Genomic DNA, 21,423 nt, shown 5'->3' with positions numbered 1-21,423 from the left:
ATACTCTCTCTCATGTAGCTATAGGTATAGACTATCCCATAAAGAACGTAGTGGTTGAGAGGGCACTACTCCTATATCTGGCATGGACGACTTGTAGTATACCAAGGAAAAAAGAACCGTGCTGTAACTGAAGAGTGGTAGAGAATGCTATATGAATTGTTTGGAAGAGTTCTGAAATTAGTGTGCAGTACTAGCTTACATCAGGAGAAACTCTGCCTCTAGATACTTGAGAGCTAGGTGCCTTCTTTTCAATGGGTAGAATATTTTGTCTCACAGCAACTAATTGCTCATAGGATTTCCTGGGACTAGATTGCTGCAGATAATAATATAGCTATGAGCACAGTGAACATTTTAAACTTTGAAGCTCTCAGGAAGCACCTTTCTAGGTATAAAATTGTCAAACGATAATAAAACGGAGAATAAATGTAAGATTAAAAAGGGTGTCTAGTTATAGTATCTTTATTCAAGCATCTGTCTTTTATATAAGACACTGGCTCTCTGTTGCTCTATTTTAAATTAAAACATGTACAAACAGTGGTGTTTGACAGCATTGACACTTGTGCTAACTAGTGAAGGCAGGCTTGGGAGCAGGGAGGAAATCTACTTGTCTCAACCCTGTTTGTCCTTCCATATACCATTCTTTGCCATTCTGTGGATGTAGTTACATCACTCTTGCTGGTGAAAGCCTTTCTTACAAATTAGCATTGAAAATAGTGTGAGTTGTAAGAAGGAAATCCAAGTTTAAAAAATCAGTTAACTTTTCTATATAGTTTACAAATGATGGCAACAGAAAGGTGTCTCACTTATGCTGCAGGAGAACAATGCTACTACAAGTACATAGGGAAACAGTGTGACTGAGTTAAAGCTCACCAGGTTTATTCTGCTTTTAGAAAGATGTTATCAGCAGGGGCAGATCATCTGAAATTTTTCACAGTATAAATAACATTGGAATTTATAGGAAAAAAAGAAATCTTAGTTTAAAACACCAGAACTGTAAATGTCCAATCAGTTTGCTTTAGCTTGTTCTCCTAGGATTCCTTGCTCCAAGGAAAGTCATGTTCTTTTCAGTGTAATTTCCTTGGCTCATTGTGGCCAAGTCACCGTTTTTGAAACAACTCAGCTGTCCGTTTGTGTTGAAAGGTGGCATTCTCCAGCCCTTTATTTTTGTAATCAGTAACTGTTAGAAGCAGTTTGTGTTTGTTTGATTTGTTTTGGTTTTTTTGTTGGGTTTTTTTTGTGTTGTTTTTTTTTTTTTAAATTGGCTGAGCACAGTTATGAGGAAAATACTGTGAGTGTTGCATGTATCTTGATAAACAGTCTGTTCCACTGCATAAACAGAGGGAGCCACACTCAGGATATTTAAGATTCATACACTGAAGATAGAATGGTAACCCTTTAAAAGTAGGTACTTTCAAAGCTCAACCTCTCTTGAGTACTCAAAAAAGTGTGGCAGATGAGATTGATATTCTTGTCTATATAAATCTATGAGTTCTGTTTGTGCGGATGTGTCCAGGAAGTCTTAAATTCATCTCTTTTTAGAGATTTAGTACAAACTCTTTGGACCACTTATGCAATCACAATAGATCTTCAGCAGAATGTGTAAGTAGTGTAAGTTTAGGCTGGCAAAGTTTTCACACAGTAATGATAAAAAAGCTCTTTTATAGTGTGGTTTACAAAGGTGTGTAAAGTGGTCATGTTATTTTAAGACAACAAATCAAAATGCATTTCTCTCCTGGGGCTGCTAACAAAACTTCCATTTATTTAAGATGGAGAGGAAGTGACCGTCTATCGGCTAGAAGAAAGTTCACCTATGAGCCTTGATAAAAGCATGTCTTCCTGGTCCCAGCATGGTGTGGCTGCAATGATCCAAGTCTTGTCAAGGGAGGAAATGGATGGGGGTCTGCGGAGGGCCATGAAGGTCATCTGTACTTGGTCTGAAAATGACGTATTAAAGCTGGGACAAGTATTTATTGTGAAGTCTTTTCTGCCAGAGGTGGTTCAGACTTGGCAAAAGATCTTTCATGATGGCACAGTGTTGCATCTCTGCCTCAGGGTGAGTTCCGACCTAAAGGCACACTGACTGGTGTAGCCTGATGTGCCTTAAATACTATACTCTTACATGAGAATGTCTTCAGCGTGGTTGACATGGTTTGATATTATCTTTTGGAAAGGAAAAAGCTTTTGAGGAAGATATATCTCCCATTTGTAAACTGTATACAATTGTGTCCATGTGTGTGCTTGTGTGTGTTTTGACAAATTCATGTCATCTTTCTCTTTGAAAATGAAAATTATGTTTACAACATTATTTTCTCCAGGAGATCCAACAGCAAAGGGCTGCCCAGAAGTTAATCTATACCTTCAATCAAGTGAAGCCTCATACTATTCCTTATACTCCAAGGTAAAGTCACTGTCTTTAAGTATTAGGTGTCAAAGGTTTTCTTTTCAGCTGTGTCCTGGTCTAGTGTAGCCTTCTTTTCCAGTGGGTTGGAATATAAGAAGAAAGATAGGCAGCTTTGAACTTTGTCTTTATAGCTACATGTGATGGCAAAATAAGCTTCTTCATGCTGTTACTTAGATTTAAGTAAGAAGTATCTTTTATACAATAAACATAAACAGTTTGGTATAGTTCATTTACAAGGTCCTACACCTGGGTTGGAGCAATCCCAGGCACAGCTACATGTTGGGCAGAGAAGAGATTCAGAGCAGCCCTGCAATGAAGGACTCGGGGGTGTTGGTTGATGAGAAAATGAACATGGGCTGGCTTCAGTGTGCGCTTGCAGCCCAGAAAGCCAACCGTATCCTGGGCTGCATCAAAAGGAGCGGAACCAGCAGGTGGAAGGAGGTGATCCTGCCCCTCTACTCTGCTCTTGTGAGACCTCACTTGCAGTATTGTGTCCAGTTCTGGGGTCCTCAACATAAAAATACATGGAACTGTTGGAACAAGTCCATAGGAGGGCCACGAGAATGATCAGAGGACTGGAGCACCTCCTGTATGAAGACAGGCTGAGGAAGTTGGGGCTGTTCAGCCTGGAGAAGAGAAGGCTGCGTGGAGACCTCATAGCAGCCTTCCAGTATCTGAAGGGGGGCTATAAGGATGCTGGGGAGGGACTCTTCATTAGGGACTGTAGTGATAGGACAATGGGTAATGAGTTAAAACTCAAACGGGAAGTTTAGACTGGATATAAGGAAGAAGGTCTTTACTATGAGGGTGGTGAGGCACTGGAATTGGTTGCCTGGGGAGGTTGTGAATGCACCATCCCTGGCGGTGTTCAAGGCCAGGTTGGACAAAGCCTTGGGTGAGATGGTTTAGTGTGAGGTGTCCCTGCCCACAGCAGAGGGGTTGGAACTAGATGATCTTAAGGTCCTTTCCAACCCTAACTATTCTATGATTCTATGATATGGTAGGATAGAGTAAACCAGGTTTTGTTGTTTGTGCATGAACTATATTTTCTGATAAAAGTACTTTGTTTTGAGAGTTACCAAACTGAAAAAGCCTTTGTGCTGCCCACCATTTGTTATCTCCTGTTGTTCAAATGCTCCAATTAGGGAAGATGTGTCCTTCTTTATGGTATATTTGCTTTACATCATGCTGTGTGATGATTGTGAGAATATTCATTATCCTGCCAGGCCCTGATAGACAGCATTTGTACCTACAGGTTCCTGGAAGTTTTCCTCATCTACTGCCATTCAGCGAACCAGTGGCTGACCATTGAGAAGTACATGACTGGCGAGTTTCGGAAGTACAACAACAATAATGGGGATGAGATTACCCCCAGCAGCTTGCTGGAAGAGCTGATGCTGGCTTTCTCTCACTGGACCTACGTGTACACCCGTGGGGAGCTCCTTGTCCTGGATTTGCAAGGTGACTTGTAGCAGAGATCACTATTTGACACCCAATGTAAAGCAATTACCTAAAGAAACAATGTAATACTGTGGAATGGTCCAAATTCTGTTCTTATTGACATACTGGCAAAGCTCAAGAACCCCCTGGGTATCTGTTGTGTGGCACTGGTAAATGGGTATCCACAGACACTCTAGATTAATGTAGATGTAAAGGGAAAATAATTTGACTTCAAATACATCTAGGTTCAATGGGCAAAAGAGCAAGTAGATAAAGTGTGAAGGAACATTTCAGCCAGCAGAAAAAAACCTCACTCCACAGTTAAGATATTTTTATTAACATATATAAATAATCCAGAGATTCAAGCGTACCCACATGTTTATGCACATGATATGTGTATATCTGTCAGAAGTGTGAAGTGCTATCTGTATATTTTACTGTTCATATTAATAAATCTGTAAGCAGTTTGCATAAGCTACAAACCTGAGTGCTATTCACAAAGTCTTGCGACTCCTTCAAAGAGCATGTGATCACTTTACTGTACATGTGTAAGTGGGAACATGGCATATTTTAAAGAGATAAAACAGTTGACAATGTTCAGAAGATGAACATCACCCATCAAACAGTACAAACACTATTGTTTGTCATTTCTGTCACGAAAAATGTGTATGGATAGACAACGACTTAGCTTCTGGATGCCAAAAAATGTAAATATGTTGTGAATTACAAGAAAGACATGCTTATTATGCAAAATAAACTTATAATGCCATCCTTGCCTTCATTTGGTTTTATCTGCATATGAAAAAAAATACAGGAAGATTGTGCCTTCACCATAGCATACTAGAATTTGTCTGAAGTTTGCTTAAGTTTATTATGCAACTCTTGACAGTTCCAGACCAACTGTGTTGGCTCAGACATGGAGAATTTAAACATCTATGTAAATCTCATCAAGACTGGAGCTTCAATTCCCATCTCAAACAAACTGAAATCTGCTCTAGTTTTTGCCTTGTGTTTATCTTCTAGTTCCCTAATCTGGAGTTTAGGAAAAGTGCAAGGGCTGATCCTGTTGGAGTTCTAATAGGATTAGTCTATATCACGATTTCCTATATATTGCCTGGGCCATCTCCACATACATACACACCACATTTTGTCTAATTTACATCAACTGAAATGACCTTCATTGAAAAGTGTTGCAATCTGAGGATATTTCATTCACAGCAAAATAATTTACTTGGATTCAAGAAAAAAGCTTTTTGGTAAAACGGTAGTATGTCATCAATTTGGGGAAAAATGTAACATAGATATTAGCATTCAGGTATCATAATGAAATAATTTATTTAATAAGCCTCCGTGGCCACCCAGAAGAAAAAAAGAGATAACAGATCCAAGCATCTGCAAATAACAGAGTTGTGGCTTATGTTTGTTACCTTGAAAAGAACATGTATCCGAGAGTAGATATTTTCATATCCATAAGATCCACATCTGATTAATACCTTTACTCCAATTTAAGTAGCAGTCTTAGAGTTGTTCACATTTTGCTTAGTTGAGTTTCAGCATAATATTTAGTGCATTTGCATAAGCCTGCCATCTACATATAAATAAACCTCAAAGCAACTGAAGTCAGGACTGTAATAAGAACTCTATGTTTGCCACTACCTAACAGATTTTTATACTCATTGCATTTTCTTTTTAACTCATGATCACTTTAATTATGAGACAGTATGAACACGGATATTTACATTTTTGGAAGTGCCAGATTATGAAATTGTGATTACCTTCCTTTGTAACACACAGGTGTTGATTTTATTGTAGGTGTTGGGGAAAACCTTACGGATCCATCTGTAATTAAACCTGAAGACAAAAAGTAGGTTTATTTCTGATGAAATTATCATTTGCTTCACACGTTCTGCTAACAGTCTGTAGTTAGGGTGTTTTTTATGATCTGTGAGAGACATAGTTATTTTTCACACTGTGTTTGAGTTAAATGAAAGTATTGATGACAGTGGAGAGAAACCATACTCTGCTGTGCTTAGAAGGACTGCAGGTGTTCCAGCTCCCAATGTGTGGTGAGTGGTGTATGAAAGGTGGGAAGAGCCTGTGTTGCTGTGCTAAGGGCACAGGAGTTTTCCAGAGCTGTGAAGGGAGAGCAGGAACAAGAGACAGAAGACCCTGTAAGTCTCTTCACAAATTTGTACTGAAGGTGGTCATCAGTAACTTAAATGTTAAACCCAACTGGTTTCCCCTGGCCACTGTTCCATGGACTATATGGGGCCACAGTGGTTTTAGAGGAAAGGGCTTCTGGATCTCTTATCTTTTTGATAGGTTCTAGTGGTACATTTAAGCTTGCTACACATTAACAATCTCAAAGCCATGATATGCAGATGATAAATCATGTGTGAAAACTTACAAAAACTGGAGAGACTACAGAAATAGCAGTCTGCCTTCATGCATCAGATTTCAGAATCAGAACCATGGTCATTCTCCCATCCTGTAACCTTGCTCCTAACTAGTATTTGCTGTAGTGAAAGGAGAAGCAGTAGTGTTGATAGTTGCTGTCCTGCAGGGTCCTTTTTTATGGAAATTCTCCCTAAGCCCATACATATCTCCAGCCTGTGCCTTGGCACTTCTGCTCCTCCACTGTCTTGTGTTCAGCTTGGCTCCCTCTTGGTCAGTTCATGTCATCTGGCTGAAGAGGTTTCTAATGTTTGGAAGGAAGATTTAAGTATGAATAGTCTGATTTAATACAAAGCTCAATTAACTATAGAAATATCAGATGACTTGCCTAGAACTCATAGCAAGTTAATTTTGAAAGCAGGCTGTTAATTCTGAGACCATTATTAATATCTAATTAATAAGATTAGTAATAAATGACTGTATTAATGTTTTATGATTTTTAAATTATAAATGTAGGTGTATCAGCCACATAATATTTATTTTGGAAGCAACATCAAAAATACGCCGAACACCTCACAATGACTAAGTTTTTGCCCTAAGTGGGTCATAGGACAGAAGAATAGCTTAAGATAGAGAGGCAGAGAGGTTGGTCATGCAGCTGTTCATCAATTTTCAGCAAACATTTTAAAGTATTGCTACAGATGTATGGAAATCTGGTTTGCTACCATTCAAGTGGATTTTTTTATATCAGTGGTAGGATAAACTGTAATAGCTGTTACTGAAGACTGTGGCCACTCACCTGGCAACTCAGCTTATCCTCTTTAAAATAGAAATGATATTTATCTATATGCTCTTGAAGTGCATGTTTATTAGTGTTCTGGATTATTTTTGTTATTAAATAATTTTGTCATGCTTACTAAAATTTGATCACACAGATCTTATTTTCAGAATTTTTTATTGCTTTGTTTTTACCATCTTCAAAACAGGTAAGTCCTAGTTCAAGAGAAGTGTTGATTAATTAATCAAGACCAGTTTTGATGTAAGTTTGGGGAAATCTTCAGAACAGCAAGTTGTGAAACTATATTGTTTTGATACAGTTATCTAAAGGAGTAAGACAGTGAAATGATGGATGGTTTCTGTAAGCAGCGAGCAGATACCCAGCTCTAAGAAACACTTTCTAAAATAGTCATAACAATAACAATGTAAAAGCACTGTCTTTGCTCTGACCTTCCTTTGCTCACAAGATAAATATTTCTGGCAGTACCAAGATCTGTTTGAAGTTTTCATTTGTAGGTAAGATATTTAATCAAATCATGCATGCTGCCTCAAAAGTTGCTTTGAGCTCACGCTGTCTTAGAAGCCTGAGAGAAAATAGATGGTATCTGTCTGATGGGAGTGATTCAAACTTTAGGACTACTTATGTTTAAATTATTTAAGTTTTGCTTCTGTAATTCCATTGATTTAGGGGCTCATGTATTTACCTTGTAATGAGTCCTTTCTTTCATACATACTGCGTGCCTGGAATTGGACTTTGTAATGGCAAATGATGAACTCTAATTCTGTGGTAGTGTGTTCTGGCTTGGTTTTATATATAGCACCAAGACAAAAATAACAGATTTCTTTGGAAAGTATGTCAGATACTGTGATGTCTCAACAGATCCCGAGCTGATGTAAATTGGTGTAAATTCATGGATATTTAACATTGGTTGAAGATCTGGCCATGTGCACTTCATAAAATGTATGTGTGATCAAACAAGGCAGGTGTAATGTTAACGAAAGGATTTCCTTAAAAACCAGAAGTAATAGAGGCACAGCAGCAAGGTTATGACAGTGCAGTCCCTGCAAACTCCTGTACTGCCTGGCTGTTGGGAAGAATTGCCTCATAAGCAGTATTCTGGATGCCTTTTTTAGTGTGTACTACTCACCAAATCCACAACAAAGTCCATGTTGGTAAAGCTTTCATGGATACTGTGCAGATTGTCTGTCGAGCAGCTTTGGAGATGAGAAAAATAGTGGGCTGAGTTTAAATTGGATAGAACTAATGCATTAAGCCTGCTGAGAGGGGTGAGAAAAGGGATGCTGGTAGTCAAAAATCCCATTACAAATATGTGAAAAGGAGTCAGAGGTGCTAGGTCTCTTACTCTCCCTTTTGAAAGCACTCAAGCAGATAGTGATGGGCTGCAGGTTTTAGTAATGAGCAGAGACCATGTTCGCTGAAGCTACTTATTAGCATTTGTTTTGATGAACAAATCTATTGAATTTTAGCAAGCTGTGTGCTTCCAGCCAAACAATTTATGGTTGAATTGCTGCCAGTAGACAAAACATCTGCATGAACTGAACCTCTGCTGTAGAAATGTGCACAACTGAAACAGGTGGGCTGGAAGCTACCTCTACAAAAACATACTGAATAAATGATTTGGGCACCTCCCTGGGGAGATGCTACTTGCCATGAAGCCCCCCACAGTCCTTTACCTTCCATCAGTAAGCCCTGTTAAATATCTTATCGTCTGCTTTGAGTATTTGCAGCTCTAGACTATAAGAAGCACTCTGCTTTAGCACTATGTTAACCTGCCTGCTGGCCAGCACCAACCTGGTGCAATCTGACATGCATTAATGGAGCATAACTAGTAAGTAAGGTTCTGTACAAAAGGAGGAGCATGTTTTGTTTTTTTAAGCCCATTAGCTCACATTAATGCAACTGCTTGGGAAACAGGAAAGCTGGGCTCAGTATTTTTCTCTCCTTGGAGATAAAATCAGAACTTGAATAACCAGGGGAGTGACCTTGTTTGTAACATATTTGTAGGATTAGAAGGGACCTGAAATGTTCAGCTGGTTCTTCTGCATCGGGTCATTCCTGGCTTTATAGGTCTTGTACAGACAAATCTTCAAGTTTTCCAAGGATGACCTTAAAATCTTCACAGACCTATCATTACTGTCTGAAAGATTTTTCTTGATTTCCATCTTGAAATATTTCTTTCTGGTCCTGCTTACTGTCAACAGGTAAAAAAAAATATTGCAGAAAGCTCAGTCACTATCTTCTTCCTCAATGTATTTTTGTTTGGTTTTTTTTGTTTGTTTGTTTTTGTTTTATTGTATTTTTTGTTGTTGTTGGGGTTTTTTGTTTGCTTGTTTGTTTCTTTTTTGTTTGTTTTCTTTTGTTTTGTATTTTGTTTTCCTTTTTAGGCTACTCCCTAATCTTTTCATGTGTGCCATGATTTCTAGACTGCTGCTCATTCTTGTTATTTTTACCAATTTACCCTCATATTTCTTGAAATAATTTTCCAAATTTAAATGCAGTATTCCTCTTGAACCATTGCCAGTGCTAGACAGAGAGGGAAGATTGCTTCATGTATGTTGCAGACAGTATTCCTGTTCACCTCACGAAAGCATGAGAAAATTATCAGTCCGTCTTGTGCTATTTTCTGCACTTTGCATGGAATAAAAGATCGGACGAAGTACCAGAGTGGGTTTGTAGCCTTGGAGTTAGTGAAGTCCTCTCAATTTCCTATGCCTGCCCAAGCAAATAATTATGTTCTATTCTTTTTGGCATTTTACCAGATTATACCAAGGGATAGAAATGACTATGTAGCATCATGTCATTTAAAGTGTATATATGGCACTTAAATAATATTTCACTTCTTGCTTCATTTGATGTACTAATTTGCAGTAAAGGCTGATTGGACCTTCAGATGATCCAGGAGACAGTCTTTAGCATCTACCAGAACTTGGAGACTAAGCTTTCTATAGTAGTTTTGGCTAATCATCGCTTTTTTCCTGTGTGAAAGTGGATGGTGTTATATTTCAAAACGGCTTTATTTAGAGCGAATATATTTTGTTAGTGTGGATTAGATAGATTTGCAAGAGTTAAAATCTTTTTCTGTAGCTTTTCAGAGCTGTAATTGATTTCACATTTAAAATGTGTTGTTTACACTCTGTATATCATTAAAATAAAATACTAGCATTCATAAAGTTTCTTTGGAAATGTTTCTTGTGTGCTGTGTTCTGTGATGTCTAGAATGTCAATTAAATTCTTGAGAATAATGGTTGAGCAGTATTAAAATTAATGAACACTTATCTTTCAAGAATCTGTTGTAACAAGAATCTGTTATAATTATGTGGTACTTCTAATACATGTGTGTGCATAGCTTGCTTCTGTTTGTGATTGTGGCAGCTGCATTCAGAATATGCAATATACTTCCACAAATGGATCTTCTAGTAATGTTGCTGAATTGGCCAGAGTGCAGACACATGGAAATGAGTATAGGAAGAAGCCAATAAATTTTAAAGCTTTGCTTGTCAGCAACATACTGTGTTTTTTTCTGTAGTGCATCTTAATGTGACTAGGGCTCTGCTTGCTTTTGGCTTTCTGTTCTTAAATAAGGTACTAGTAAGTCACTGCAAGCTCTGGTTTGTTCCCAGGTGCTGACCATCAAAACTGGGACCAAACCATTTGCTTGATGAGACTCGGCAACAGTCAGATTCTAGCATATGTTGTCTAAATGTTTCTGTGCCCAAATTTTCTTTGAGCATTTTTGTAGGAATTGCTCAGTCTGTTCTGTCTCCCTTTAGAGCCTATCTCAGATGCAGCAGGAGGAAAAAGTGGTTTGGGGTATATGTAGGCTAATACCTTACCAGAACTGGCAGTTTTCTTGTGCTGGAACTAAGAAACTTGTGATGTGCATGTACTAAGCTTTGATTGTCTATATGCAAAGAGCTAATGTATCTCTGATTTACAAAATAGAAAACATTATTATCTCTCTCCCCTATAGTTGCTTTATTTTGAGTTCATTGATTATTTAATAATTTTTCTTTTAGATCTGGAAAGATGGTATTTGGACCAGCAAACCTAGGAGAAGGTGCAATAAGAAACTTCATCACAAAGCACCGTTGTAACTCTTGCTGCAGGAGGCTGAAACTTCCTGGTATGCAAAGTAAAGATTTTGAATCTATCTATAACTTTTTAAGTGCAAGGAAGTAAAGGCCTAAGCATGCTATAAGCACAAGGACCAAAATTCTATTGAGCTGAAAGATTATAGCAGGCACACTATCTGTTTGCAAGGGTGGATATGAGCATATTGCTCTTCTGCCCAGCAGCTGTATAAGGGTCGGAGCTGATCAATCTGATGTTAGCATTGAGCCTGAAAACTTCCCACTGAATTGTTTCCTTTGCTTTGCAAAATGATAGCTCATTTTTTCAGTCATCACTACAGGTAACATCAGCAATAATTTTAGAGTCAGAAAGAGTAACAATCTGAAAATTGGCAATGGATTAGGTGAGGGAAAACTCACTGAAGGTTTCCTGGCCATAGGGTAGGATCCTATACAATGCAGCCTTTCCTTCTGCTTAGTTGGAGAATTGTGTTGCCTATTTGTGTTAGATTTGGTAGAATATGCTTATTTTTGATATAGGGCAGATTTTAAAAGACACAAAACCAAAACAGATTGCCATGCTGGATGAATTTCCACCCACCTCACAGTATGCTAGAGATTGGAAGGGACCTCGAAAGATCGTCTAGTCCAATCCCCCTGCCGGAGCAGGAACACCTAGATAATGTTACACAGGAATGTGTCCAGGCGGGTTTTGAATGTCTCCAGGGAAGGAGACTCCACAACCTCCCTGGGCAGCCTGTTCCAGTGTTCCGTCACCCTCACTGAGAAGAAGTTTCTTCTCAAGTTTAAGTGGAACCTCTTGTGTCCACCTGTTTTTTCCTAGGGGCAAGTGATTTCTCTTTAGTACCTACATGGAGGAGTAATTGCTGTTTTATTCTGAAACAGAAACTGTAGTGTTAATGGTTTTTATTATTTGCGTCTATGGCAGCTAGAGGTAATAGGCGGAAAGATCAGCTGAATTAATACAGTCAGAACAGGTTCTTTCATACCAGCTCACACCATTTTTGGGTCCCCCAGGGGTCTTATTCCCCTGTCTCTTCTAGAGACAGCTAGCAGACTACCTTTTTTATCAGGTTGGATGCTGCCTGGGTTGTACATGCTTTTCAAACATTTATTTTGCTGCATCATTTTATTTATTTTCTTGCCATAGATTTGAGAAGTGACTGCACACTGGAAAGGGTCAGTCCAGCCTTGGAAACAGAAATGGAGACAAGCACCAGAGAAGCTGATGATGCAGATGAGCCTTTGGAGTATGATACGCGGCTGTGAAGCAGTGGTTGTGAGCAGAGCCCATGTGCTTCCATGTTCCTGCTTATCACTGTCATGGGTCAGTCCAGAAGAACAGAAATGCAGGTGTCTGAGTGCAGCATCTGTCAGTGGTTTTTTGTTTGTTTGTTTGTGGATTTTTAAGTGTGAATTAGGGTTCCAAGTGGTGCTTTCTTAGGAAAATGACTGTGACAAGCATATTTCCAAGGAGGAGTGACTTGATGTTTCTCTTTCTCCTCTTTAGTAAATAACTGAATGTATACACATGTACAAATCATTACTTTTCAGAGGCAGACCCCACTCCGCCCCATGTTCACTCTTCTTGGGCATAGGAGGCTCTCCAGGAAATTGCAGAATACCTGCTCTATATTGTTGATTTTGATGCAGAGACAAACCAAGAATATACGAGTAATGGATTAGTGTTTTAAACAGTAGTCATTGATATAGCAAGTAGACTGAAAAGTTTTGTGGGAGCTTCAGTTTGAATTCTTTTCACATAACAAGAAAGTTGAACAATAAAGGATTAGGTAATTAGACCCACAAGCATAATTGACCTTCCTCATTTTGAGTTCACGAAATTGATAAATCTATGCTCTTTAACAAACATGAAAAATAACCTTGAATGTGATTCGACTTTTAACCAGGATCAGCCTTTCTTTATAATATTTTAGCTTCAGCATGTTTTGAAGTTGTAATTTGCAACAAAGATTTTAGAAGTCACAAAGAATAATATATTCTACTTGGTATGTAACTTCTTGTTGTCAGTGTCTGGCTGTATGTAGTACCTTCATTTAACAGTGGTGCAGTTATATCTATGCTTTTGCAGCATCTGCATCTGTTTCTGTTGATATTATCTGATTTCAGTAGAAGTTCACAAAACACAAAAATCAACTGTGGAATATGATTTTTTAAAGATTGAAATGAAGTGCTCAGGAGAAATATCTCTAATACAACCAGTGTTGTATTACAGTTAACATCTATCATTAAAGCAACTTTGCACTTTCGTATTGAGTAGAAATACCTAATGTTGAAATGTAAGTCAACAGAAAACTTTATACTTGAATAAGAAACAAAATCATATATCCACTACAGCTATAGTAAATTTTAATGCCTAAGGGAGCTATTTGTTATGATCTGTCATTCATTTTTTATAGTTAGAAAATGTCTATCTATACATAGGTATTGAAAGTTATATGTTCCCAGTTTTCATATTGATTATGGTATTGAAGATGGCATAGAAATAATCACTCAGACTATGTTCAGCTGAGATGCTAGTTCCCGTGAGCATCCTGGAAAGATTTTTCTTATTTTTTATCTTTTTAAAAATAGTTTAAAAGAAACATATTTTAACAGAAAACCCCGTTAGAATATACTGTTTGTTTTGCAAAAAATGTACTCCTTTTTGGCTTTTTTGGAAGTAATTCAATGTATCTGAATGTTTAGGTTGACTGTGAAATAGATTGTTTAACTGTATCTCTACAGAATGATGGTGGATTTTGATCCCTTTGCTGGTAAGGTAGTAGTTCTGCTTGCAGTGATTATCGTCTTAAAATTTGGCTTTATGGAGATATGGACTTACATGCATACTTATATACTTTAAAGGCAGAATTTTCACTACAGGATCTCTAATTGTTAGTATGACTTCAAATTCAGTGAAGTTAAATAACACATAAATATATCTTTAAAGCCAAGGACAATTTAAGCTCTGTCCTGATAGTGTTGTTTTCCTCAATCATTTCCATAAATTCTGAACACATATATATAACACTAAAAATAAACTCCACAGAAGGCTGGGGCTGAGCACCTTTTGTTTCTCTTAAAGTTTTGAAGATATACACAAGTTATACTTCTGGTGATCTTTTCTTGACAACCCTCCTTGTTGCCTTCAGGAGTGAGTGGATTCTGCGTTAATAGCGATACTTGTAAGAATTCTTACGGTATATAGCTCAGTGTAGATTCATCTTCTTCAATCATGTTAATTCCCATGAAGTTACCTACTACCCACAATTTGCCTTGAATTGGGCATCCTTGCAAGACACTAATCTGTGTTAAAATATAGTTGATAGAAACTTGCTTGATACTTTATTTCACTCAGTATGAAATATTAATGTGATGAAACAGGAAAAGGAGGCATTTGGAATTGTTCCATTATATACTGGTATGCTAGCACTAAGTTTCCCGTTCATGGAGACACTAAGCTGAAAAATTCCAGTGATCCTGCGGGTGATTAATTTTGCCTCACCTTTCTTTTTTTGCATTTTATTGGGGAGGTATAATTCCAGTTGCACTAAACTGTAGATTTGAATATTTGGTTAAAGACCCCCTCCCAGCTTTGTCACAGTTCAGTAATAAGTTATAATTAAAATAATTTGTAAAGTTGGTTTTATTTCTTTTGAGTCCTTGATGTATTCCATACTACAAATTCTATGCATTCTTTAGATTGTCTTTTGATGCCTACATACTGGCCTCAGATTGAATGAAGCCCATGCCACTGAAAACAGGAAAAAATCCCATCAGCCTTTAACAGACAAGCCCCACACTAAAATTATGGTGCATGTGGAATGAAGGATGTGCGGGACAGGGTTCTTTCTCTAGCTGTTTGACAGCTAGTGTGGAAGAGGAAATATTGCATGTCAAACTGCAGGATTTTCTGATTATTAATTTCAAAGTTTGTTTTTGCTTAAAAGCACATATAGGATTTTATTTTATACTTCTGGTAGGTTCAGGAAAAGAAGTCCTGCTAACTTTGCTCAAATAAGTTAGGCAGTAAAGTTTTGGGGAAAAAAAAATTGAAACCAAAGTATTTATAAACTCACACTGTAATATAAGCTTAAAATAATCTTACTTAGGAATTCAGTTGAGATTACTCAAAGCAAAATGTGTTTGTGGCAGCTGTTGCATTGGAGATGTAGTTTAAACATGAAGAATATTCAGAAATTGCAAACCTCATTCTCAGGAAGGCTTTTTTCATTTTATTCATAGTTGTGGCATATTCAGGGTTATTCATTTATTGTTAGTGTAATAAAGACAAAAGGGATATTGCATCTGTATTTTCTAGAAATGGATTTATATCTGCTGTGGTTTTGTCAGTCTATTTCATATCGTTTCAAAAGAATAAAAACACATTTTCAAAATGTTTGTTCTTGACAGGTGTAGAATGAAATAATATGTTTCCAAGCACTAAGGGAAATAGGTGAAAGTAACATACAGAAAATAATACAGTTATTTTTATTTTTAATCTCAAAATAATAAACAGGAATTAATTTCTCATGTGGTTGCCAGCGCTTCTTTTGTTTTAATGATGTAGTAGCATTAGTTTCTAATCTTGTAGTCAATATGCTTACAGCAAGAATATTTCTACACTGTCCCATAAGTAAAAATCTCTTTTTACAGAAGCAGAGAGTAGATATTTTATGAGATGTTTTCATTATTTATTAGATCATAATTTAATAGATGTTCAATAGACTCTAGATTTTTTCTAAGTTGCATGCTAAATTCTTACAAAACTTCTTTACTGACCAAATCACTGTTACAGATTTACGAAAAATAAACATCATCCCTTTAACATGGCTGTTTTATTTTTTAGTCTAATTCTATATCTGTGATGTAAAAAGCGTGTACAGCCAGTAGTATAAACGAGCTGATGTAAGTGGTGTTTCACTGATTTAATTGTCAAAAGTTTTATTTTTTGTCAGCTACCTTTTGTATCTGTCCTCCATTCTTAGGATGTTGATGCCAGTCACTTCTTGCTTGAAAAAGTCATCTCAGAAATAAAGAAAAGTCTGTCTTGAATGACCCAGGCATTTACATCAACTGTGATCACAGCAGAGTTGTCACCCCTTGACCTGTTGCTAGACCTTTTGCAAGATCTGTTACTGCTTTTCAGCTTTTCTTTACTGTACTTGTTAGATCTTGAATTATTCTGGGAAACAGTTTGATCCCCAAATTTATGGCAACTGTTGCTGGGCAAGAAAAATTTCAAACTAAAACCAAACAAAAGCTATTTTCGTTTTTGATACAGAAGCGTGTGTAAACAGCTGCAATGTTCTGTTCATTTGCCTGCTTGGCTTCATCAGTTCTGTTTGTAGGGCAGAACAAATAAACAGGACAGAGCAAATACTAGTGTTTTAAATAACCTCTCTCCATTCAGATGTTGGTTTTCAGTTGTGACGAAGTGGTAAACATAAAAGAAGAAAAATGGGTGAAAAGTCCTGCAGTAAAACAGTGACTTTCTTGCCTTAGAAAGTCTGTCTGTGTTCTTTGTGTCAAGGATTTAGGCAGATGGCTAAAACCTTCCATTTCTCAGGTTTTTATTGAACAAATACGATTTAGGTGTAGACATTGTGCAAGCAGTCTAGTATATCCATGGCTGGGAGAATGGAGAAGGTGAAAAAGGATGAGGAGAAGGGAGAGGAAGAAGTAGATGGGGTTTGAGGTACAAAGAACAATCTCTGGCTTCTGAGCTTTTCTCCTGCTGTTTTACCCAGCTGAACTCTAATCTCATGGAGATACTGCTAACGTCATCTTGTTTCTGTGGTCTGTAGCATGTGACAGGCTTTCCCAAAGCAGATCATTTGTGTGTATCCGGATGGCCTGGTGTCAGCAGGAGTGTCTCACTTCATGATGAAAAAAGTGGTGCTTCTCCTCAGTTCATCCCTGCTATGAAATTTGAAGCATTACATGACCTCTGAAAATGAGCAGCAAACTGTCGTGTCACATGAACCAGAACAAAGTACTCCATTAAATCAGCACTGACCCTTAACCTCACAATACACTGGAGAGTGAAACTTGGTCAGGCTGTAAGATTGTGCCCAAGAAATGAGAAGAATATTCAATTTCAGATAACCTCTGCGGAGCAACTTGGATTAGTAGGTAGCATTGTGTAACCATCTTCCACAATACAAAGTACGGCTTTCAGCTGAGGTGACCACTAAACACAATTTAAATGTTGAGATTAAAATCAAGCTATGTAGGTTGCCTTTAATCAAACCAGTAGCTGACCTCCCCTGAACCTGCAGCAGAGTGTTGGACTCAACTGAGCTCAACTTACTGTTGACAAATTAAGAGTAGATGACTACAGATTATCCCAGCCTGCACCCACCTGGCGAAGTATTTGAACTCTTGTGGCAACCCCCTCATATTAGGCCTAAACTGAGATTAAATAGCCATAATGAACAGAAGAGCTATGACCACTCTCAATCTTTGAGAAGCACAAAAGGACTGGGGTTGACCTGTGAGGAACGCTAGCAGAATATAGCAGCAGAATATGGCCACAAAATAGCGAAGCGAGAAGAGGCCTAACATGGACCTTAAGTATCTTCTGTGCATCAAATTAAGGGACTGGGGAGCATAAATTTAGAGGTCCCTATTGCACGGTAACTGATGAAGGAGAGCAAGGGAGGCCCAAAATGGTCTTCAGAGACTCCATAACAACAAATGAAAGCTAGAGATGGCCACAAATTACCCTGTGCTATTAACCAGATTTAAGGTTGGCCTCAAGTGACCCTAAGGAAATGTGGTGTGGATTAACTCCAAGTAAACTCTGGGCACCAAAGGAGGGCAGACTGATCTCAAATGGTAATTTTGGGTAACTAACTGGAATTAAGGTTGATCTCAGATGCTCACATGCAAGTTAGTCAGTTCTGAATTTGACTTCACATAGCTTGTGGAATGAAAACAAGGCTAGGATGTTCTGGGGCAATTTATTGGGTGTAAAGCTGATCTTAGATGAGCCCTGGGCTCAAACAAGGAGCAGTTGTGCCTCAAGTGACCCCTGTAAGTAATCAGAACTCATGTTTACCTGAATTTATCTAGGCAACAACCATCCAGGTGACCTCAGATGACCTTGCAGTGAGAATTGCATTTCAGATTGAACTCAGATGACCTCAGAGAGGAAACAAAGGCTATGATTGACCTCTAATGACTCCTACAAACCAAATGATGTCCAGGTTGATCTCAAATGACAAACTAAGCAATTAACTGGGTCTCAGGTTACCTTATATGACCTCTGTCACTAAGGCCTGGCTGCGCTGACCTCACATGAACCCTAACAAGCTATGTGGTTGACATCAAGTGAACCTTCGCTGTTTAATTCTCAGCTGACCTTAAATGATTGCTCTTCCTTCAATTGAGAACAGTGTTGACCTTAAAGGACTTCTGTGAAGGTAACTGGATGTCATATGGACCTCAGATGATCCTGGGTTCTAAACAAGAGCCTAGTTGACCTTAGACAACACCTTGCATATACCTGATTCTCATGGTGATGTCAGCTAAACCCCACCCCAGACAGGTTAATTTGCCCTCAAGTTGACCTCAGATGACCTTCCTGAATAGCTATAGTGACCTCCAGTGGTCACAGGCAGATTAATTGACTCTCATTTAACCTCAAATTACCCCAAGCAGGTACTCGGGTTTCATGTTCGCCTCAGATGAGAGCCTCTAAATGTATTTTAAGGTAATTTCAAATGACCCGTAAGGAGGAAATGGCAGCTGATGATTGGCCTTGAGTGATCCCCAAATAGGTAAGTGGCTCTTATGCTGATGTCAAATGACCCCAGACTCTTGGCCTGAAATGATCTGTAGGGAACTAAACAGATCTCAGGTTTGTTTCAAGTGACTCCTAGGAAGCACACAAGGACTTTGCTGATCTCAAATATCCCACTGTCAACTGGTTGCATCTCAAGTTAACCAGATGGTTCCTGGACAAAAGATGAGGTCTGTTTTCACCTGGAATTGATATCAAGGTAGACCTCATACTATACCCATGAAATTCACTGGGTCTAAGTTAAGACTTTAAATGACCTACTAGGCAGAAAATAAGGGTTGTGATTGACCTTATGTGACTACCTTGCATAGGTAATTGGCTCTGAAATTGACCTGGTCATGCGGTAAGAGCTGGCTGACACTGAATGACCTCTGTGCAGCTAATTGCATCTCACATTGACCTTGATCTCTGTAGAGCAAATGACAGCCAAGACTGTCCTCAACTCAAACACAGATTAGCTCAGTCTGTAATTGTCCTCTGAAGTTCATCTAGTCCATCTCTCTTCACAAGTCAGTTACAATTAGATCGTGTTGGTCACACCCTTTACCAGGTAAATTTTGCTTTTTTTCCAGCAAAGGTGATTTCACAACTTTTCTTGGCAATCTGTTCTTGCTTTTTTCCTTTAAAAAAGGTTTCCATGCATTCAACTGTTAATTTCCTTCATTTCAACCTGTGTCCATTGCAGCTCTTGATGGCTACATTTTCTGCTGACTTCATTCCTGCCTGTTCATGTGCTGCTTGCTGCCACTAGCTCTGATTGCCAGGCACTGCTGCAATGATGGGGCAGCTCTGGTGTCGAGGCACAAAGAGGAGGCCGCAGGTCATTGTCTAGCTAGGCATGGAGCAGGTGCAGGTAGAAAGCAAGCTTGAGGGCCTTGGCTCTTAGGGGAGGAGACAGTGTCCTCCAAAGGCCCATTGTCACATAGCTCTTTTCATAGCAATCTTATCCCAGATCACTGTACCAGAGCAAATGCAGTTTAGCTATAAGTGAAGGGAAGAGATTACAGAGCCTGCTAGCACCCTAAGACCCTGACATACTTTTTGCCACAAGTCACTCTGTTAACTCTTGTTAGCTTTTTAGTTCACTAAAAATGTAGAATCATAGACCTTTTATTTGTTTCACTGAAAACATCAGGTCCTTTTCTGCAAAGAACTCCTAACCCAGCTGGCCTCCAGCCTGTACAGCTACATGGAGCTAGTCCATCCCATGTGCAAGCCTTTACATTTGCTTTTGTCACACTTTACAATGTTCCTGCTCGCCCTCTTGTCAGAGAGACACAGACAATCTGTCTGTCTGTCAAATATTTGATGTATCAAGCGCTTAACTTGTTATCCTACGTTAACTTGCTAAGAGCACACGCTGTCCAGTCATGCTGGTTGTATATCTGTAATTTTACATAATTTTTGGCAGACATCCTAACAACTCTTGATCCTGGCTTGCCTGTTTGAGATGATGCCCTGTGGTTGGTACTTGGACCTGTGAACCAGAAGCAAACTGGACCTACGGCTGACTTCAAACAACTGCAGAGTTGCAAAAAAGATTTGTTTTCTGCATGGGACCACAGTGCATCAAAATGAGGGCAGTGGTTTACTTCAAATGATCTCTGATCAATAAAATATGGTTAGCACTTAAACTGAAAGAATCTCTGCCTAACAAATTGGTGTCATATCTGAGCTCCTTCCTCTGTGTAGTGTATTTAAGAAGAGTGCAATGAGAGAGAGCTGGCTATGAATCCCAGGCTGCACTCAATCTCAGGTCACAGCTTCACACAAAAAAGATAAAGTCCTTCTATTTCCATGGTCTTTTTACAAGACAGCGCAGTTGTGCCTGACTGCAGCTAACTGCTCTGTATACAGATGTGGCAGGAACTGATCTCTGTTAACCCCAAACAGCAAACTGTATCTCACAGTAGCTGCTCTTTACTGGTTGCTGGTGCAGATAACTGTACCACTATGTTGCTTGAGACAACCTCAAATCACAAAATTTGTCAGTGTTTGATCTCCACTGATCTCAGCAGAAGACTAATACAGTATTTGAACTGAGTATGTATGAACGTTTTTGTTCGTTTAACTTAATTTACCTTCTTTAGGCAACTGTGGCTCAATAGCTGACCTCAGATAATCTCTGTGTAGTGTATGCAGAAGGTTTTTTTACCTGTTTGATACCTCTTTTGATACTTGTTGCTTCTGACCATCAGTCTGGAGCAATAGTTAAATTGTTCTGACCTAATCATAAATTTTTCAGCAGGTAGGTTTGCCAGTATATCTAGATTTGAAAATAGGGCATAAGTGTCCCTTTTTAGGCTCTACACATATTTTTGGGTATTATTAATATTTGGATGTCCTGGTTCAGTGAACTGGGTCAGTAATTGATATTCATTGACCTTTGATCTGTGAACTAGGGCTGGCATTGACTTCCAGCTATTCAGCGCTGGCTGCATATGACCTTTGAAGGTATATCCAGCGCAGAAAGTCTGTGGGACTTTAT

The 21,423-nt window shown here is 38.5% G+C and overlaps 1 protein-coding gene across 3 annotated transcripts in view; it reads left to right on the top strand.

Moving 5' to 3' along the window:
* TRPM6 (transient receptor potential cation channel subfamily M member 6) overlaps positions 1-15,661 on the top strand; it is a 59,580-nt gene extending 43,919 nt beyond the window's left edge. For 2 of the 3 annotated variants that reach the window (XM_061470829.1, XM_061470828.1), the window contains exons 24-29: positions 1,767-2,053; positions 2,316-2,398; positions 3,657-3,862; positions 5,654-5,705; positions 11,051-11,157; positions 12,276-15,661. In XM_061470829.1, the coding sequence (XP_061326813.1) occupies positions 1,767-2,053; positions 2,316-2,398; positions 3,657-3,862; positions 5,654-5,705; positions 11,051-11,157; positions 12,276-12,394 (854 nt within the window). In that variant the 3' untranslated portion in view covers positions 12,395-15,661. Of the gene's footprint in view, positions 1-1,766; positions 2,054-2,315; positions 2,399-3,656; positions 3,863-5,653; positions 5,706-11,050; positions 11,158-12,275 lie in introns of those variants that run through there. The other variant, XR_009746490.1, reaches the window with a different exon arrangement.
* Positions 15,662-21,423: the final 5,762 nt, after the last annotated feature.

The sequence above is a fragment of the Pezoporus flaviventris genome, unplaced genomic scaffold (assembly GCF_033815535.1).
Source record: "Pezoporus flaviventris isolate CSIRO_AGI_PZ_B2104156 unplaced genomic scaffold, CSIRO_AGI_Pfla_v1 ptg000064l, whole genome shotgun sequence".
NCBI lineage: Eukaryota > Metazoa > Chordata > Aves > Psittaciformes > Psittacidae > Pezoporus > Pezoporus flaviventris.
Note: the sequence above shows the minus strand (reverse complement) of the source record. Positions and strands in the feature narration are given on the sequence as shown.